This window comes from Orbicella faveolata, unplaced genomic scaffold, assembly GCF_042242905.1.
Source record: "Orbicella faveolata isolate gen_17 unplaced genomic scaffold, um_ofav_v1 contig_26, whole genome shotgun sequence".
In the NCBI taxonomy this organism is placed as follows: Eukaryota; Metazoa; Cnidaria; class Anthozoa; order Scleractinia; family Merulinidae; genus Orbicella; species Orbicella faveolata.
The window spans coordinates 10,248,095-10,266,800 of record NW_028301554.1 but is presented as its reverse complement, the minus strand read 5'-3'; the positions used below and the strand labels follow the sequence as shown (position 1 = coordinate 10,266,800).

General features: G+C 38.3%; 1 protein-coding gene across 1 annotated transcript in view; it reads left to right on the top strand.

Moving 5' to 3' along the window:
• Positions 1-18,706, top strand: part of LOC110053341 (sodium channel protein 1 brain-like) — a 34,846-nt gene that overhangs the window by 2,535 nt on the left and 13,605 nt on the right. The window contains exons 2-13 of the mRNA XM_089295680.1: positions 9,822-9,949; positions 10,518-10,598; positions 11,026-11,154; positions 11,632-11,723; positions 12,135-12,329; positions 12,548-12,608; positions 13,592-13,733; positions 14,031-14,168; positions 15,461-16,300; positions 16,731-16,922; positions 17,697-17,848; positions 17,930-18,119. Of these exons, the coding sequence (XP_089151806.1) occupies positions 9,822-9,949; positions 10,518-10,598; positions 11,026-11,154; positions 11,632-11,723; positions 12,135-12,329; positions 12,548-12,608; positions 13,592-13,733; positions 14,031-14,168; positions 15,461-16,300; positions 16,731-16,922; positions 17,697-17,848; positions 17,930-18,119 (2,340 nt within the window). The remainder of the gene's footprint in view (positions 1-9,821; positions 9,950-10,517; positions 10,599-11,025; positions 11,155-11,631; positions 11,724-12,134; positions 12,330-12,547; positions 12,609-13,591; positions 13,734-14,030; positions 14,169-15,460; positions 16,301-16,730; positions 16,923-17,696; positions 17,849-17,929; positions 18,120-18,706) is intronic.

The window sequence follows — 18,706 nt, the reverse complement described above, 5'->3', positions numbered from 1 at the left end:
TCTATCGTTTTTTGACACCGCAGCAGTTGAAGCTCGTCCCGTCTTAGTAATATTTTTCAAAATTTTAATGTTTTGCTTTAAGAATACTTTGTTTCCAGAAGGCGTCTACTGCATGGCTTGGAAATATCCTTTGCCTGCCTCGTCATTTCAAATATTTAATTAATTTTGTTAAAATTTCCTTTCGCATGTTAATATTTCATGTTGGACCTTTTGTGCATGACATGGCCTCTGTTTCACTTATATATTAAAATATATTGGTCTGTCATTCGAAAAGAAAAATTTAATTTGATTCGTGCCTGTGGCTATCTTTTGTTATTTTTTTATGAATGATCTTTGCACTAAATTGCAGTCATCATGCATGCCTGCGAAAGAAACTGTTTTGCGTTTTCTATAGGTTGTTTTTTCGTTGCATCTTTGGTGGGCTTAAGCCAAAAAACCGGCTACTCTCAACTGACAGCTGCATGCGTGTCAATGGAATCGACAAGAAGCCTGAGAACGTTAACGGATTTTCACATGCTCACTGAGTTTGAGCAAAAAATCAGCCTTTGCTCGCAGACTAGAAGAAAAATAAACTAAAACATGTATGCGTAAACGTGGGAAAATATGTGTGAATACCAGTAGTTTCATCGGAGTAAATGTTCCATTTGAATGATTATTTATTTCGATCCACTGAGAAGATATCTACTCTAAGGGTGATATGATCGAGAGAGTGTCGACAGTTTTGAGGAAAGTGCTGACAAGATAATAAATCACTTCAAAAAGTTAATTTTCCAACGAATTTTGCAGGTTTTATAGATAGTAATCGATAGGTAAGAACTGTACCTTGTTTATGCTAAATAGTGCGACTGACTTGGTTTTATTGTTTTGTGATGGTCAGTTTAAAGCTGAGTCATGCTTGCAACCTATTTGTCCAAAAAAAATTAATTACACATTGTGTCAGCGCTAACACCAACGCGTCAGCACGTTCTTGCTATAAGAAGCAAGAACATGATCCGAACAGTTAAATGGGACGACGTCAATTCTTTACGTAGTTAAAAGAAAATAGTAACAATAAGGAGGTTTCTTCATTTAAATTCTAAACGAACATTTCTCGGGATTTTTGTTGGTGAATGTCCTCTTAGTGACTCTCTTCCCCTACTATCGAATTTGACATTTAGGCAGTCGTCATAGCTTCACTGTAGCTTTCTCTCGTTTGGCCCACTCTCATGCAACACTTATCCAGTTTAGCGCGACTATGATGCGTCTTTTTTCCTTTATGCGGTGAAACCTCAGGTAATATTCCAAAAGACAATAGACTGATTCCTTATGTAATGGCAGAGGTTTCTTCATTTGCTTACGTGCCACATTACCTCCAAACCGCTGGCTTCTCGCCTTTTACATATATTGAAAAATAAGAAAGTAATCATACATTCGAATAAATGCTTGGTTTTGGGAATGAGTGAAGATCACTACAGTCCATTTGGAACCTAGGTTTTTCTTTATGTCGAATCAGTTCCAAGACTCTTCCAATTTAATAAGGTCTGTAGCATAGATTGATTGCAAAGAAAGTTACCAAGAAAAGTTGTTTCTTAAACCTCACTTTTCTTCCGAAAGCACCATTTGAATGTCTTTAGCACTCGACATTCGTAATTTGGTGAGAGCGCGTTCTCCCTTGCTCTGCTTCCGGCTCGTGTATTTTACCGCGCTTTGCAAAGGGTTGTGAGGTTTTAAGTTTTATTTTATTTGACTGAAGTCTGAAAGAAAAACTGGAGAAATCGCCATTTCGAGCAATTACTGAAGGCAAGTCCACGCCAAGAATCTGAGCGAGATGACCGTCGTGATTTGTTACCGGAAAGGGAGCTTACTGTACAATTTGTGAGCGACAGACATGGTGGGCGTAAAAAGTAAGTTCAGTGCTGTTGTAAAGTCAATTGCGTTTGTCATGAATGGTCATTCATTCAACCCGTTCTTATGCCGCGGAATCGTTAATGGGGCCATATTCATGACATAAACAGGTTTAAAACATCGCCAATCTGCTAATCGTTTACTTTGTAAATTACCTAGTTTCAGGTCTTAATTGCAGTGGGTTCGCGAAAGCCAGAGCGAAAAAGGACTTCATAAAAAGAAATGACATCAATCGATCTTTTACATTATAAATCACCTTACAAGTCTTAATCTTGCGGACAGCTCGTGAATGCTAAGGTCAAAATGGACTCTGAACAAAAATGACGCCAATCAAAGTTTTTACATTATAAATTATCTCAGAGACGGGTTCCTAAAGGAAAGCTCGCGAAAGTGAAGATGAAAATAAACTTTCTGGACAAAGAAAACAGATTTAAGAAATAAAAATATCCGGATTTGTTCTTCAAAAATGGCATATACTCAACCAGTTTGATCGCGAATAGGAAAGGAGTTTAATCACTCCAAAATTTCAGACGAAAATACCATGATCATTGCTGGTTTATACAGAGCGCTAACTGAGAATCTTTGGATTACCACTGGTTTCTTTATCATAGTTACCCAAACTACAGTTGGGTAAGAGGTTTATCCTAAAGCAATATATAGCAAAGTAAAACTGGAAGATGTTCATTTTAAGGTGTGGTCAACAAAAATATTCCTTGTTTATTCACTTTCCTATCTTAGTTTTACGGCTTGAGCTACAACCTCACCCTTGTTCTTCAATACATCAGGATAGAAAGAAGTCAGTATTGAATTTTTTATATAACAGCTAAAGCAATCTTGGTTTAACAAAGGAAGTTGTCTCAGTTGCTGCTGGCATTGTGCTTAAATGTGCCCACCTATATCGGGATATTACAAGCAAGGTCAAGGGTACTAAAACTCTATCTAAACATACTATAGCAAAACAATTGTTCAACTCAGACTAAAATTACAAAGCACCAAAATAACGAATTTCACTCTGTTAAGTATTCATTAACAATTTATGTCTACTAGAATTCGCCAAGATAATTATTTAGAATGGCAAATGTCCTGCTACTCACATTCTTTTAGCTTTAAACTGCTTAATATTGAAGTTACTATAATGTACTAGTAAATAATCTACGTATTATCTGCAAGTAGGTGTTGCATAAGGGGTAATTGTCAGTAAATATATCTCGTTAGACTTTCTCTGTGTATTTCGACTGAACTGTCTAGTAAGAGATTTAATTGTCGCAATGTTTTTCTCTCCCAAAATCTTGACTGTGAACTGTGTTTGTTATACTGTCCCGGTCAAAAATAAATCCGAGATCTACGGAAAACTGGTTTAACCGGTCAACCGGTGAGCAAATACCGTTGTCCTCATGGATATTTGTGCTCGTTTCATGCATTATTTGTACTCTGCTAAATCCAACTGGTTATTAACACTCTTCGCAGGTCTTGACTTGTACCCAGTTGTTCAAAGTCAGAACACATCATCCACTGGATAAACCACTATACAGTGGATAAGTGTTGAATAAAACAATCTGCACTATCCCCTGGATAGTGATTAATTCCGGTGAATACTTTAAAACTGGAGTCTGATGTATAGATGACTTTCTTGTCTCTGCCACTGTCATATTTCTGTTTGGTGTGCATTTCATAACAATTTAGTGGACACTTCTTTCAACTGTTCTCTTTTAATCCTTAGCAATGATTTATCTTTGACTTTTAATATGTAAGGAATTGTGTTCACCGAGTTGTAGCCTCAAATCGAAACTGAACAAAAGAGCTTTTTAATGAACCAACCACGTAATCCGAAACTTACTCTAAACAGCGAATTACAATAGCTGAAAAAGGCGAAGGGCTAGACTCAAAACTCCAAAAACAGCAGCAAGGCTGGACTAAAATCTCAACACGGAAAAAAATAGGCCTTTGCAACAGTTGGTCGCGTGACTGATAATTTCTAAACTTTTTGCTACGGCTAAATGTATTTGAGAACTGGAAATAGCATGTTTTGAAGTAGCCAGAACGAGCCAGAACACCAATTTTCAGACCAGTGCGATGTGTATGTGCAAGGTTGAGACTAAATGACGATTTAAATATTGGAAAAATTTGAAGGTTTTGTATGAGGGTTTGTATGACTTTTAGTCCACTGTAATCCATCGAGGAGTTTAAGATCTGTTGGAAAATATCTTTTGGAAGTTCCTAGAGTACGTCTAAAAACTTACGGAGACTGAGCCTTCTCAGTTGCCGCCCCAAACTGTGGAATGATCTGCCTCTTGAAATTAAGTTAAGTCCATCGGTCGCCGTGTTTGAATCGCGTTTAAAAACTCATCTTTTCAGAATTGCTTTTAGATAGTTACGTCTATCTTAAAGTTTATACTTAATTTAGTTTAAATTATTATATTTAGTTTTACTTTCATGACTGTAAAGCGATATAGAGCTTTGTACATACTCGCTATATAAATGAAGTTATTGTATATATTGTATTGTATTGTATTGTTTTGTATTGCATTATTGAAAGCAAGGACGCTTTGCCCTCCAGAAACCTTTTCCGTTGTTAATCACCAATATTTAGATTTAGCCAGGACTTGTTTTTCTTGGATCAGAAACTCAGAAAATGATCAATTATGAGCATGTAATTGCTCAGCGTGTGGTTTCACTATTTTTCCAGTTAAATTTTAACAAACCATACCCAGTAAGCGAAACCATTTTTTTTCCAAGATTGTAGAAATTACGCGGGCAATATATCAGGGATTTTCCAACGCGCCAGGGGTTAATTTTCGCTGAAATTTTGCCCTTGCATGTACTCCCTCCTTCTCCCCCAGAGTAATAACCTGACCTGCGCCGTCACGTCACCGACTGTTGCAAAAGGCCCATTACGACAAAGAATTACGACAACAAAGATTAAAGGTATTCGTACGTGCGAGCACGTTCTGGGCCACGAATGGCCAAAATAAAATGATGTAAAATCATGAGCGCGGACAAAACACATACTAAGGCGAGAGGTGTGAGGTTAGAATTAAAAATTCGAAAGGTTCAAACAAATAACATGCAAATTGAACTGGGCAGGACTTAAGAATTAAGCACATGATCATCAAAGAGAAAAATTATTGACTTAAAAAACGAATTTTAGTGTTGAATTCACTTTTCGTTATCAGTTCGTCATATATTTATATTGTGTGTTTGCCGTCATTCAAAATGGACGAAATCTGCTCTAATTATGACTGGCTCTTAGCAAGTTCGCTTGAAAATCCCGTTAATGTTGCCACAAGTAAAGCAGTGAAACACGACTATTTGATATTTAGGTAATGTTAATTTAAATATATGAAAAAAAAAAAGACTTGACTTTGTTCGTGTTTCACTCAAGTAAATTGACGAAGTTTGTAAGCGGCTGGTTTCCGAAGTTATCTGATGTACTCTGTAGTAAATCTTCGTATTTTTCTACAAGTGGTGTTTTTGTAAAAAGAAACGTGCCGCTAAGAATACAGCATCCGTCCCATTTGACAACTTTGCTATTTCGTGCTGCATTTCATGCTGATTCACTATTCTTTGACTATTCCTATTGAGAGTTAATAATCCTTGCGTAAAAGAAGTGATTTCCTAAGACAACGTGAGTCGATTATATTTAGCTGCTCTGCTAAGTTGAGTATTTTTTCATCGGTGCAAATAATTGTCAGTATTTTGAAGCTCACCAAGGAATCGTAAGTCGCCATGGAAGAATGCCAAATTGACAATTTTACCATATCAAAATAATCGTATTTCGCGCCTAAAATAAGTGGAAAAGATAAAAATGAAGATTTCATTGATAGCAACGGGTTTTCCAACCGCTAAAACAACATAAGACTTGTACTAGCCTTTTTATCACGGGTGGAGGTCAAACGCAACTGTCATTTTCACTAGCTGTTTTCTTTTTTAATGGCATTTCTAATGCTGTTGACGCGAGCACTAATTTTTCTAAGTAATTAGCATTTGATTTTAAGAAAATATACTCGAGCAGTGTTCGACTCTCTTGAGTTGTTGTACAACGACATACAAACGCTCACAGGCTTTTTATGCAGCTCTCAGGGATGTACCGTAACACATATTTGTTTATATACGCGCAATTAATTCAGCTAAACCTCGATATGCGAAACATGATTAAGAGCGAATTTCCCCTGCGGCAGGTGCGACGTATAAAAAGGTTCCCATGGTGATGGACCCTGATACGTCATATAATCTTTACACCAAACAAACTTCGTGTATGAAGTCTAAAGATGTACAGAAGTCCCAGAGTCGCTTAACCTGACAGGAAAAAAAGCAAGGGCGAGGAGAAAATATTCTGGTGGCTTTTGGACTCTCTTGGGCACGCCTGCTTCTCGCTGAAACCATAAATTGATAATCAGAGAACGATGCATGTTTAACAGCTCGGTACGACTGTCTAACCATGAAACGTGTTTTAATTTGTTTGCTGAGATGCAGTGGCAGAGGAAAACATTGTTGATGTTGTCATTCTATTGGCCGTCAGCGATAGAAAGGAGAAACGTTCGTTCAAGAAATCATCTCGGTTAAGCATTTAAAAAATGCAAATTCGACATCTTTGCCACGATGAAATCAAGCGCCAGTTTTAGAATAACATCAAAGTCTTCTAATCTAAGCGCGAAAGTAAGTAACAGGAGTTTCAATCGTACCTTGTCGGGGACTTCTTTAAAAGGAATTTCTTTTAACTCGAACTCGAGTGACTCTCAAACATGCACCTTCGTGCCAATACCGCCGGAATATCTGCGTCAGCCACTGGAAGATTTCGATTCCCCGCAAACAAACGTAAGTCAAATAATTTCGTTAAATATTAGTCTAATGCGAAGTTTAAGTTAAATGCTTTCCTGCTTCCTGTATTCAGAAAGTCTGCCGTTGCCACCGATAATACAACACACAATTTCCCAGCCATTACTAATATACCTAAAGCGGGTATGGACAAAATCGGGCATACTGGTTATTTTTTTCAACCGTCAAACGTTGAAAACTTGCCATATAAATCTAGAAATTCCCCAAAATATAAAGTTTGGTGGCGTAAATCTCAGGATTATTTTGTGCTTTAAATTTTGCGACAGATCAGTTGTAAATGGCGAATAAGTGAGACAGAAAAGTTATCTCTTCTGATGATAATTCTTTATGATAGTCGATGGCGCGAACGAACTTGACTCGAGATTGGTTTACGCTTTACTCATTTTTAGCTGATATTAAAACTGTATAAATAGTAGCGCTTTCAATAATCTTATTCCTAGTGTATTTTTATTACCGAAAATAAACACTGTTCTCGAAAAAAAATAATTTAAACAGAAGTGCAGATCACCCGGGAAGAATTTTTTACTTTACATGTGTCATTTAAAATTATTTTCGGTGAGAGCGGAAGAAGATATTTTGTTTTCATGGCTATCAAATGTTAGGAATTAGGACTCTAAGCAAAGCTTGTAAATGCGTTCAACTTTCCTATTATGCAATATCGCTTAATTCAGACCAATGTGCAAAATTAATTGTAACAAATCTTTGACGCGCGGAAGTTAGTTTATTGGTAAAGAGAGTTTTGGACGCAGAGAACCTCCCTAAAATAAAATCGTTAATATTTATCTATCCAGCCAAATTGAACCAAAACGATTTCGCTTTTCAAGTTAATGTTCTCCGGCTCCAGTGCGTTATCTTAATGTAGAAACTGACTGGTGACGTGAAGTCAATTGTATGAGCTTCAACTTCGACGCAAAAGATAACTGTTAAGCGTTGTTAAGGAAACATTAAACGAATACCGCAATTTCAATATTTAGGTACTTTGCTAGACGTTTCGACGCTCAATCCACGAAACCTTCCTAAAAATTAAATTGATAGTTCGAGTTTGTAAATGTAATCCAGCGTTTATTTTAGTAATATGTGAAGAAAATCTTCTTGAGAACAATGCCACAAAACAACTCATATTTACCTCCGACTGGACTGACAGATAACACAATTAAAGGAATTGATAATTTAGATCGCGAATTCACATGCAAATAAAATACTTCTGTAAATTGTAAAATATTTATAAGCACCGCGTTTGAAAAGATGACCCCTTAGTTTTCATGGATAATGGACATGAAAGCTTGGAATGGAGTATTCAAATTCTCTTTAGAGAAAAAGACATAACTTCGATTTTTAATACCAACACAAATGTTTATTTACAGGAACGTTTTGCAACTAAAAACTGTTGTTAAACCCGATATAACTAGGGATAAAGGGCGACTTCTAAAAATATTCATCGCTAAACTGTTTCATGACATATGTGAAGAACAGTTTGCAATTTATGCCTCGGTCCCGAAGTAAATACAAATTGCAATTTTTACTCTGATATAACTAATATTAAAGCCCAGTCCACTGATATGGTGTGCAAAGAAAAAGTCTCAATTAAGACAGTTTTAGGAAAACAAATGCTTTAGCTTTGCAGAACAGACGGCAGTTTTCATGCGCGCATTGAATCCCTCGCTCGCCGGGAGAAGCCATCTGCGATTCGCGCAATGCCTCCCTGATGATGACTAAGCAGTATAGTGATTGTGGGGGATTAAATGAGTGGGAGAAGTCTTAGTTAATAGAGGAGAAAGGTTATGCAAGCCCGGCAAACATTATGATCGTGCACAATCTTTTAGTTTGCGTTCATACAAAACGCATGAATTAATTAACCGGACCTTTGCTGGTGGTCAGTCTCTCAGTTAGAAGTTAAGTGCTGTTGTGTTTTGTGCACGGTCAAGGCCAAAATAGCCAACAAAGAAATTTGCTGGACTTCATTTTAACCACTCCACCTATTGCAGATGAGAAACGGTTACTTCATTCATGTTCCCGGACAATTTTAACTTTGTTTTAGGGAAACAAGCGAAGCATACATTGCTACCAAGAAGTGCATTTTATTGGCTTCAGTATTTCAGAGGGCAGAAAAATCTAATTGGTACAACAAATATGCTTAACCGGTACCAAGCTTCTCAAGAAAAAATTATTTAAATACAGTGTCCGAAATTTCAAATCTTAATTTAACTTCCTATTGTGAACCCATTATTGGAGCTAATACGTTCATAAACTTCAGCAAGATTATTTTATGCATAAAACAATTTTAAAACCTGTTAAACAAACATATGTTAAGTTAACAAAACCTATTTTTAGGTTTGGCTGATGGGGTAACATTGATTATGTTTATATATACGCGTATCCATCTTGCTCAGAATACAATATGAAATGGTCGGACACACCTTTGTTTTATTGAGATTATTCACTGTACTGCAGATATTCCCGCTTTCCTTTCCTTGCCGCCACTTGCATGCTGAATAGATCGCCTTCAGTTATATCACGGGGTTGACCATAAAATAATTAATGACTGTCAAAAATACGATGACCTTAGAAATGTTCGAGAGTTGAATACTTAAATACTAAGATGGAAGTAACCTTTTGTGTGATTGGACACTAAAAAGCTGAAAATTTAAATTAGAAGCTGTTCATAAAAGATCCAAGACTATTTCATCGCAAGTATTGAACTTATTCCGCTGATGGTCTTAGACGGATTAAATTTGTGGGCCATTTTACGGTTAGCGCTCTCAACAGTCGTTCAATGGTTACTGTGACCACAGTTTTATACAAACATGCACGGTTCAAGCGTTTGAGCAGGACGAAATGACTTAGTCAGCTATAAATAACTTTTCTGTTTAGAATGGCAGAAGGACGGCAAATACTCGGCACGCCCTCAGCTCGCAGACCTTCCTTCTGGTCGTAAGCTAGTTATGTCTGATAATCTGTCCTACCGACAGCAGATGTTCCCACAGGGACAGCAGTTTGAATACTAAACTTAAGTAAGTAACCATTCGTTTAGCAGGTCATTGGGGAAACCCTCTTTGTGACGGCTCCAATGTCTAAACTTATGAAATTTGTTTCTTTTTCAGACATTTGTGATCGTAGCTTCTCGGCTTGGCAGGCAATACGTATTTAGATTTAGCAAGGAGAAATCATTATATTTATTTGGACCATTAAACGCAGTGCGGAAAGCAATAATTATTCTTATTACAAATCAGTATCCTTTTGAATATTGAATTTAAATTTATCATTGTCTTAGAGTGAGTAATGTAAATGTGATAAATAGACCAATAATCTTTTTCATTACATTAATCCCCTTTCACATTTGTGGATCTCCCTTAAAAGTGATTTTTTTGGGGAGCTATGACAAGACATAATGCAGGCATGGACTACAGTAATGGATCAGAGAAACCCGCCTACTCCAACTGACCAATGAAAATACGGTCTCCTTTTGAGAAGCCATTGAAATGTCGAAATGTGCGTGTTGCCTTTTGCTTCTGTTTCTAAGGGAATTTTTATGCTAAACCATTCAAATGAAAATAAGTTTGATTGACATGAAAATAAACTTACAGGTGAACACATTTTCTATCAATCAGAATGGTCTCGAGCGAATAGTCGTGTTGGCAAAGAGACAACAAGCAACTCGAGTTCGAAAATGGCCATTTTACGTGTTTTCAACAATCGAAAAACTTCACCTCCACTCTATTATTATGTGATCGGCCAAACGAAGTTTTTCTACTTGTAACGACTGTTCGTAGCAGTTAACTTCCTTAACCTAACTGTAGATTTTTTGAATTATTTATACTTCTTACCATAATTGTAAATTGTATTTTTCTTGCCCTAAAAAATGCTCCAGAGGAACCAGAGTAAGTGATAATTAAGTTTAAAAATAATTAAAAATTAATTTATTAATTACGCCATGTTGTCAGGTTTTTTCTGATATTTCATTATATAAATGATTCAGGATCTTTTGATCCCAGGGGAATCGAGAACCTCGACGAAGGCAAAGAAGGCAGATTGAGCACAATGATTTGGTAATCAACTACTTGCTTTCAAGAGAACAAAAATTTGAGAAACTACCCTGAGGGACGTTTTGTACGGTAGGCCAGCGATATCTACCTACCAGGAAACACGCTCAATTATCAGTTGCCTAGACAGGTGCCTTCTGCAAAAGATCTTACAAAAGTGTACCCAACCATTTTTTACCCAACTATTTGTTTCCTTTCAAACCGGTTTGACCAAAATATGATTGTATGCTGTCGCATTTAATTAATGTTTTTTTTCTATCATTAGGTACGTCTTCGCCGCAATATACACGGCTGAAATGATTCTTAAGATTATAGCTAAAGGCTTTTGTATGCACAAATTTGCTTATCTCAGGGATCCATGGAACTGGCTAGATTTTGTTGTTGTAATTTTGGGGTAAGTTTCACGATGCTGTTTTTGTAAAGTAACCCTTTAGCTGTTGATGTATTTTTAACACTTTTAGAGAGGGAAAGGAAGAGAATAAACGTTCTTATTGTTCTCGAGTAAACCTATAAACGTGTTCAAATATCTATTGATGTTCCGTAGTAGTTTAACCTTTTCTATCTCGACCTGTTCGAAATTTGTGAGGCCCTGCCAGGGGGTTAAGGGAACAAGGGGACACGAACCTTTTTTTTTCAGGGAAAAGGGATAGCTTTGGATTAACCTACAGGAACACGGGATATCTCTACTATAACGGAACGTTTGCGAAAAATTTCAGGAAACGATAAGAACGAAGACGAAAATGCGAAATTAATTTTTTTAAAGGAATCAGAGAGTATTTATTTCAGGGAGGCTTCCATAGGTGTCAGGGTAAGAAAGGATTCACAGTGGTGACTGTCATTTTAGATGTGTTTTTTTTCTTTTTCTTAACAGGTATATTACTCTTATTCCTAACGTCTACAACTTGTCAGGGATTAGAACATTTAGAGTTCTTCGAGCTCTTAGAACTATTTCAGCAGTTGAAGGTGAGAACAGGACAAGGTCTCAATGTCTACTGTGCGGCCGCTGAGTACGGTGAAAGATAGGTTCCTCACAATCGTTCTTAGTCTAAGATTACTTCAATAAAAACGACGAGCTAGAAAGTTTGAAACCTTTCAAACATGTAGTTTTGAAACACTCGACCTAGGATACCCGCTTTTAATGTGTACCCGAAAGTTTGTATTCTCTTTTTAAAAGTGAATATCTACAGTCGTTTGATCTAGCACTCTACATTCAGTATTGAAATTTTGTCAATCTCCTGTTCAAAATATGAATTCCCCTTGCCAGTTTCCTCACATTTCTATGTAATGTTATTTCTGAGAATTTGGTACTATATCATGACTCCTGATGCAAAACATGCACTAGTAGCCTTAACCAGTACTCTTCCTTTTTGATAGGTTTAAAGACAATGGTAAATGCTCTTCTCAAGTCCATGACCATGTTATCAGACGTCTTGATCCTCACACTGTTTTTCCTGTGTATCTTCGCCTTGGTTGGAATGCAGCTCTTTGTTGGACAGCTGAGAAATAAATGCGTTGCCACGCCCACGCCACACAATTCGATTGGCTATGACAAATATATATCCAATCAAAGTAAGTGGCATCTGCCAATCACAATCTATTGCCACATCGTTTCTAAAATTGGAGTTTTTGTAGCGACTGATGACGCGACTTTTTAATCCAAATTGTTTTACATTATTTTAAGCACGGGATAAAAGGACTGTTTAACTCAACAAGTCAGATATCAGCTAGGTTCTTGTCTTGAGTGAGATAGATATTTAGAAGCCTTGAATTTGTATCCCTCTTTTCAGGTGTGTGGCTTAGATGTGACAGCGACGAGCTTGTGGTTTGTGGAAATGCGTCAACTGCAGGGTAACAACAGTAATCAAAACTATAACAAAATTCTCCAACGTGATTGGCTATCAGCAGCCCGATTTGAGCATTAATTGGACAGTTTACGCGTCATGCTTGTAATTGGACAGTACGCGTCACTTTGCGCGCGCTGCTGCGGTGCACTTTGTTGAGTAAACTGCTGTGTTTTTCAGCATTCATAACGACGTTTAATTGTTCAGCACTCAATTGATGTTTTGTTCGTTTCTCGAATTTTGTCATAGTTTTGATTAATTGGTAACAGGACATCGTGTCGTCCAATTCAGTCTGTAATCATACTCGTGATTAACAAATCGGACTCCCGCTTCGCGGTCGTCCGATTTTGTTAATCACTCGTATGATTACAGACCGAATTGGACTCCACTCAGTCCTATTACCATTATTAATTCTTACCTTTATGTTTACCGAGCTCAAATTTCATTTGTAATTACCATCTCTTTGACGTGGGGTTGCTCGCACGTTGATTGGCTAAGACGTTTGGAAAACAAACAGAAAGATTTCAAACTTTTCTATAGCAACACCACTGACCTAGACGCAACAATTGGATCATTGGATCGTCATTTTCGCTCTAAAAGCGAACCATGTTATCTTCATGTTACATCAAATAACTAATTAAACGGGAACGCTGTAAAACTCCTGTTTTCATTCACGAAATCCATTCAGTAATCTGCAAATAACAAATGGAGCGGGAAACGATCAGAAATATCAAAAACACCGTTTTAACAGTCTTCTTCCTCCTTACAGAAGTTTAAAGACTCTGAATACCTCACTTTGGACAGGAAAAGCGTTCGATACCAATAAATCTCCTAGAAAACATTTCAGCGTATAATTTTGCTGTACTGTTTTCCTCTCCTTTACTATTTTAATCCGCTCCAAGACCAGTAGAGATGCTCCGTTTGATGCGTAGTTTCTTGCTTAAACAATTTTAATTGTTAAAAATGCCTGATAGGATGAATTTATTTCAGGACCTGTCCTGCGAACTACACGTGTTTGTCAGTCGGTGATAACCCCAACTATGGTTACACTAACTTTGACAACTTCGCCTGGTCTTTGGTAACTGCTTTTCAACTAATTACAATGGACTTTTGGGAAAATGTCTTTAACTATGTGAGTATTCACCTTTTTCAATTTGTTTTTTGTAAGACGCTTTTTTCTTTTCCGCGTTGGCATATTTTTTCTAATCAAAGTATTTCTTAATATGGCTAATTAAACTGGAACTGAAAATAACTGTGATTTCAGTAGTTAGTCCAAGTGGTTTCGTGGCCTTTGCATCACTTCAGCCAGGGTCCCTCTTTCAAAAGGGACCCTGACTGGACATCAGGTTCGTTTGTACACTTTCTCATATGTCCTATCGTAAGATTTCTATCTTATTGCTTAATAGAACTATTTTATCCTGTTTTACAGGTTCTTGCCTCCATGGGTTCTTGGTACGTGTTCTATTTTATGTTCGTGGTGTTTTTTGGATCTTTCTATCTCATTAATCTGGTGCTTGCGGTGGTTGCGGTTTCATATCAACAAGAAGTAGTGGCGATGCAAGAAAGGGTAAGAGATGTGTTACCAGGCAAAAACATTAAGCTGATATGTACTATTGGGATTATGTTCTGGTAGCTGCAAGCTACCAAGAGAGGATGGGTAAGAGAGTTAATCCTCTATGTAGACCTTATTCCCAAGGTGATCCCTCCCCTAGTGATGGTATACGTTCTTCCCACGGACAATTTTACCACACGCGTTGCGTAGATGTTTTTGTGGAGGATGAAAATGCAAGTAAAGCCGCTTGGACTGTCCACGTGAGCAAAATCTGTGTCACAGGGTTGAGTATATGTAGACTCCCTGGGATTTTTTAAATAACTTGAGAGGGGTATAGAGAATAATACACGGCGGCGCAAAGATATGAATTTTATTTTTGAACATTGAAAACAATATTTTACGAACGAACGAGAGCAGCGAGTAAGTAAAATATTGTTTTTAACATGAGGAAGCCAACGTGTAATTTTCTTATTCTACAGACAAACTGACTGTTTGCATAAACAGCCGCGAGAAAGCGGGAAATGACGTCATAAGTATCCATGGAAAATACGCCATTTTTGCTGTGTGCATAAGATATATGGGTTATTGACCAAGCGTGAGGTCAAGATGGCTGGACATTGGTCAAGTTCCCTTTTTGCATGTTTATGGGCCCAGACGGAGACGAGGTCCATAAACTCGCAAAAAAAGAACTAGGCGAATATCAAGCCATCTTGGCCGAACAAGCTTGGTCAATAAAGGATTTGTTATATGGCTTTCGGGAAAATTTTTCTTGCGGGTAACGGCGGGTAGTCCCGAGCGGGCAAGATAGCTCCATCTTGCCAGCTCGGGTAGCCAATCACAGCGCAGGATTTGATTCATCTTGCCCTTTCACGGAGCTAGCCATATAATAATGTTCCTTATTCAGAAGTCTCTCGCGAAGCAATGTAGACCCTTCGCATTAATAGCTCCGATATTTCAATAACAATACTTATACACCCTAAGCCTACCATTCAGGTGATAAATCCTTTGTCTGGAAACATAAACTCGAGGCTTAGGATGCATTTGTTATTCATCAAATTTAGGCGCCATTTATGCAAAACTAGGTCTATTTGTTTCCAAATCAAAGGCCAGTTTAGTCTCCTCCGCAGCCTTCATTAGGGTCGTCACGCAACGCTTCTCCCGTGACGACCCTAATAACGGCTGCGGAGGAGACTAAGGCCAGTTAGAGTGTGAACATTAGTTTTACTTCCAGTATAACTTCTATAAGCCTGCCGAGTTTCCCTTGCTTGAAGTGTATTTAAAACTGTTCAACTTTTTTCAATTTACAGGATAAAAACTATGAAGAGCTCAAAACTGTTGTATCGTCGTACTCATTTCACGGGCGTGCTGTGCCAAAACTTCTTACTGAAAGTGGGAAATCAAAACAAGAAGCCCTGGTAACAAAATGCAAGCTTTCACTGTGTCTTCCTTGCTTTAAAAACTCTGCAAGCTCAAAACCTCACGAAACTAACAACGCTACTAACACAGGAGAAATTGAAGGAAGTCACGCGAGTTTGCGTTACTCGCCGTGTGGTTCTCATGTGATGGAAATGAACAATGTAACGGGGGAGTATTCTACGGTCAAGGATAAGAACGAAAACGTGGCCGGCGAGAAAGCATCGAATGGAAAAGACGTGCAAATACGATTAACTCCGATTATTTCTACACCCAGTCAATGTCAACCTGTTAGGACGTCATTAGTACATGATTCTATTTCAGAAACTAGTAGAAATTCAAATGCGAAATTTTTAGAAGTGAAGCCAACTTGGGCAAGAACGTTAACCGTAATAAGTGAACAGGAATCAACAGACCCTGATAACCACTCTGTAAATTCAGATGACTGTAACGCAATTAAGCAAGTCAAATTCCCTGGGGTATCTCCGATTTCATCACCCGTGGGAAGTCCTCGGGGATCCACGGGGTGGGAACCCCAAGGAAAAGACGCTAAACACCGGAAGGAAGAGTTATCGAGGCGGAAATGTATTCGGAAACGCATTTCTAAACTGACGATGGATCCGTTGTTTGATATGTTCATTACATTTTGTATTCTTGTTAACACTGTGTTTTTGGCCTTGGAGTATCATGGAATGAACGAGAATTTCAGAATGGCCTTGGATGTTGGAAATATGGTAGGTAATAATAAATAAACTAATTTAGCGCTCCACCAGGAGATGCTGGTCAGTGCCGAGTGTCCTCCGGTGGTGGTGGGAGCCATGAGGATACCTTGACCCATCGGGAGACAAGGTTTTTCCCGGTGGGGCCGTGTGAATGCTATGACCTTGGTTAAAACTTGGAATTCCCGGTGGGAACGAGGATTTGCCAGGTCTGGCCTGGCGTTTGAAGGTCGGATAACGCTATCCACCAGATAAATCGCTATCCAGTGGATAAATGTTAACAAAACAAAGCGTTCTATCCACTGGATAGTAATTTATCCGGGGAATTCCGTTATCAACCTTTCGAGCAACCCGGGCCTAGTGACTTGTTCTCACCATTAAAGAAATAACGTTATTCAAGTAAAATTGAAAGTAGGGATTAACGTTCCTGATCAACTGTTTTTAGGTTTTCACATTCGTGTTCCTGCTGGAGATGGTGTTGAAAGTGACTGCGTTTGGTCCTTGTGGTTACGTGAAGAGTCGATGGAATATATTTGATGGCTTCATTGTAGTGATAAGCATCGTAGACCTCATTATCGAGCGAGTTGTTAAAGTTGGTAGTGGCGCTGGACTCAGCGTCCTTCGGACGTTCAGACTGGTAAGTGATTTGCAGTGGAACTAAGCTGACTTGTTTCTCAGTGGAGTAAGAGAGCGCGTCACGCCAAAGCTATTACACCCTACTCGGGTAAATTCTGTCCCATTTATATCAGTAAGTGGAACGTGGAAGATTGAGGAGTACTGGCCGCCATCTTGGTTGTAATCGAACGTCTTACTACTAGTAACAAACATTCAGACCTGCTGGAAATTCTCCGTGATGCGTTGAAAAAAAAAAAACGTTAATATAGTAGCTACGTGCTTGTAAAACAGCCATGAACTTAGTGTGGTTGGCGGAGAGAAGTGATGGTCTGTTTGTAACACACTCCATTACCACAGTATTTTTTGTATGCAGTATCCAACTTGGAGAGGATCTGTTAGTGATCCCAAAGATGGGAGGATAACCTAAGAGAGTGATTCCCGGTTCCCTAACTGTTTTACATTTGTAACACATGGAACTTGTTATCTTTACCATGTTGTCGTGAGCTTCAAGCTCACGGCGACATCCAGATTTCTCTCGTTTTGTTGTACAGCCACCACCAAGTTAAAACAATGAGCAAAAACAGGATGCTGTCACAATCTGTGGAAATCCGTGACAATGTTTAACTAATCAGGTGTCTTTCTTAAGATGGCCATTGTCTTTAAATATTGCTGTTACTGATTTTATCACTGGCCGAGAAGATAAGCCCTGGGAACTAGATCCAAATGTCAATATTTCGTTTCTTTTCCAGTCTTCATTCTCTGCTCGATATCTCATGTGCACATTCTTGTATTTCAGCTGCGTGTTTTCAAGCTTGCGCAGTCATGGCAGACGATGAACATGCTGCTACGAACAATCGCCAGCAGCATCGGCCAGCTTGGTAACCTCACCTTGGTTTTGGGGATCATTGTTTACATGTTGGCAGTGGTCGGAATGCAACTGTTTGGGAGGTAATCATGTAAAACAAATGTTGTTTACTTGACTAAATAATCAATAAACTCAACAGACATATTTTTTTTCCTTTTCGCTAGTGTCTACACAGAAGAAAAATTTGGTGGCGACATTCCTCGCTGGAATTTTAATGATTTTGGTCAGGCGTGCATGATGATATTCAGAGTACTATGTGGAGAGTGGATTGAACCGCTGTATGACAGCATGCGGGCGACGGGTCCTGAGTCCGTCCTGTTTTTCCTCACGGCTTTAGTCATTGGAAACTTTCTGGTGAGTCACGTGACAGATTTGCAGTACTGAAGGATTTATCCTCCATAAACCTTATTCCCGAGGTAATCCTTCTCAAGCTATTTTTAAATCACTCCAGGCTTCAGAAATCCCAGGAAGGTCTAGAAATAACCAATCCTGTAGCGCAAATTTTGCTCACGTGGACAGCCCAAGCTGCGTCACACGTAATTTTCGAACTCCACGAAAACACCCACGCAACGTGCGTGGCAACATAATCCACCGGGGATCTGGGTACCATTTCTAAAAATAGCTTGAGAGGGTGTACCTTAGGAGTACCGTTCATCCTCTCTTGTTTTGTTTCTAAGCCCGATTATTCAAGGAAATTGGTAGATTTTGGCATATTTTCCTACTTAGACACCAATTAAATTGTTGCATACTAGCCAAGGATGACGTGATATTGTTTTTGCTATCGCTAGTAAGTAACAGTAGAAAAAGAAAAATCTTCTCGTGAAGCATTTAGTTTTTTTTATCTATTTGTCCACGTTCAACGTATTCTGTAGTTATCATGTTACGAAAAGACATTTAAGTTTAGTTTTTAGTCCTTATCAGTTTAACTTAAAAACAAAATT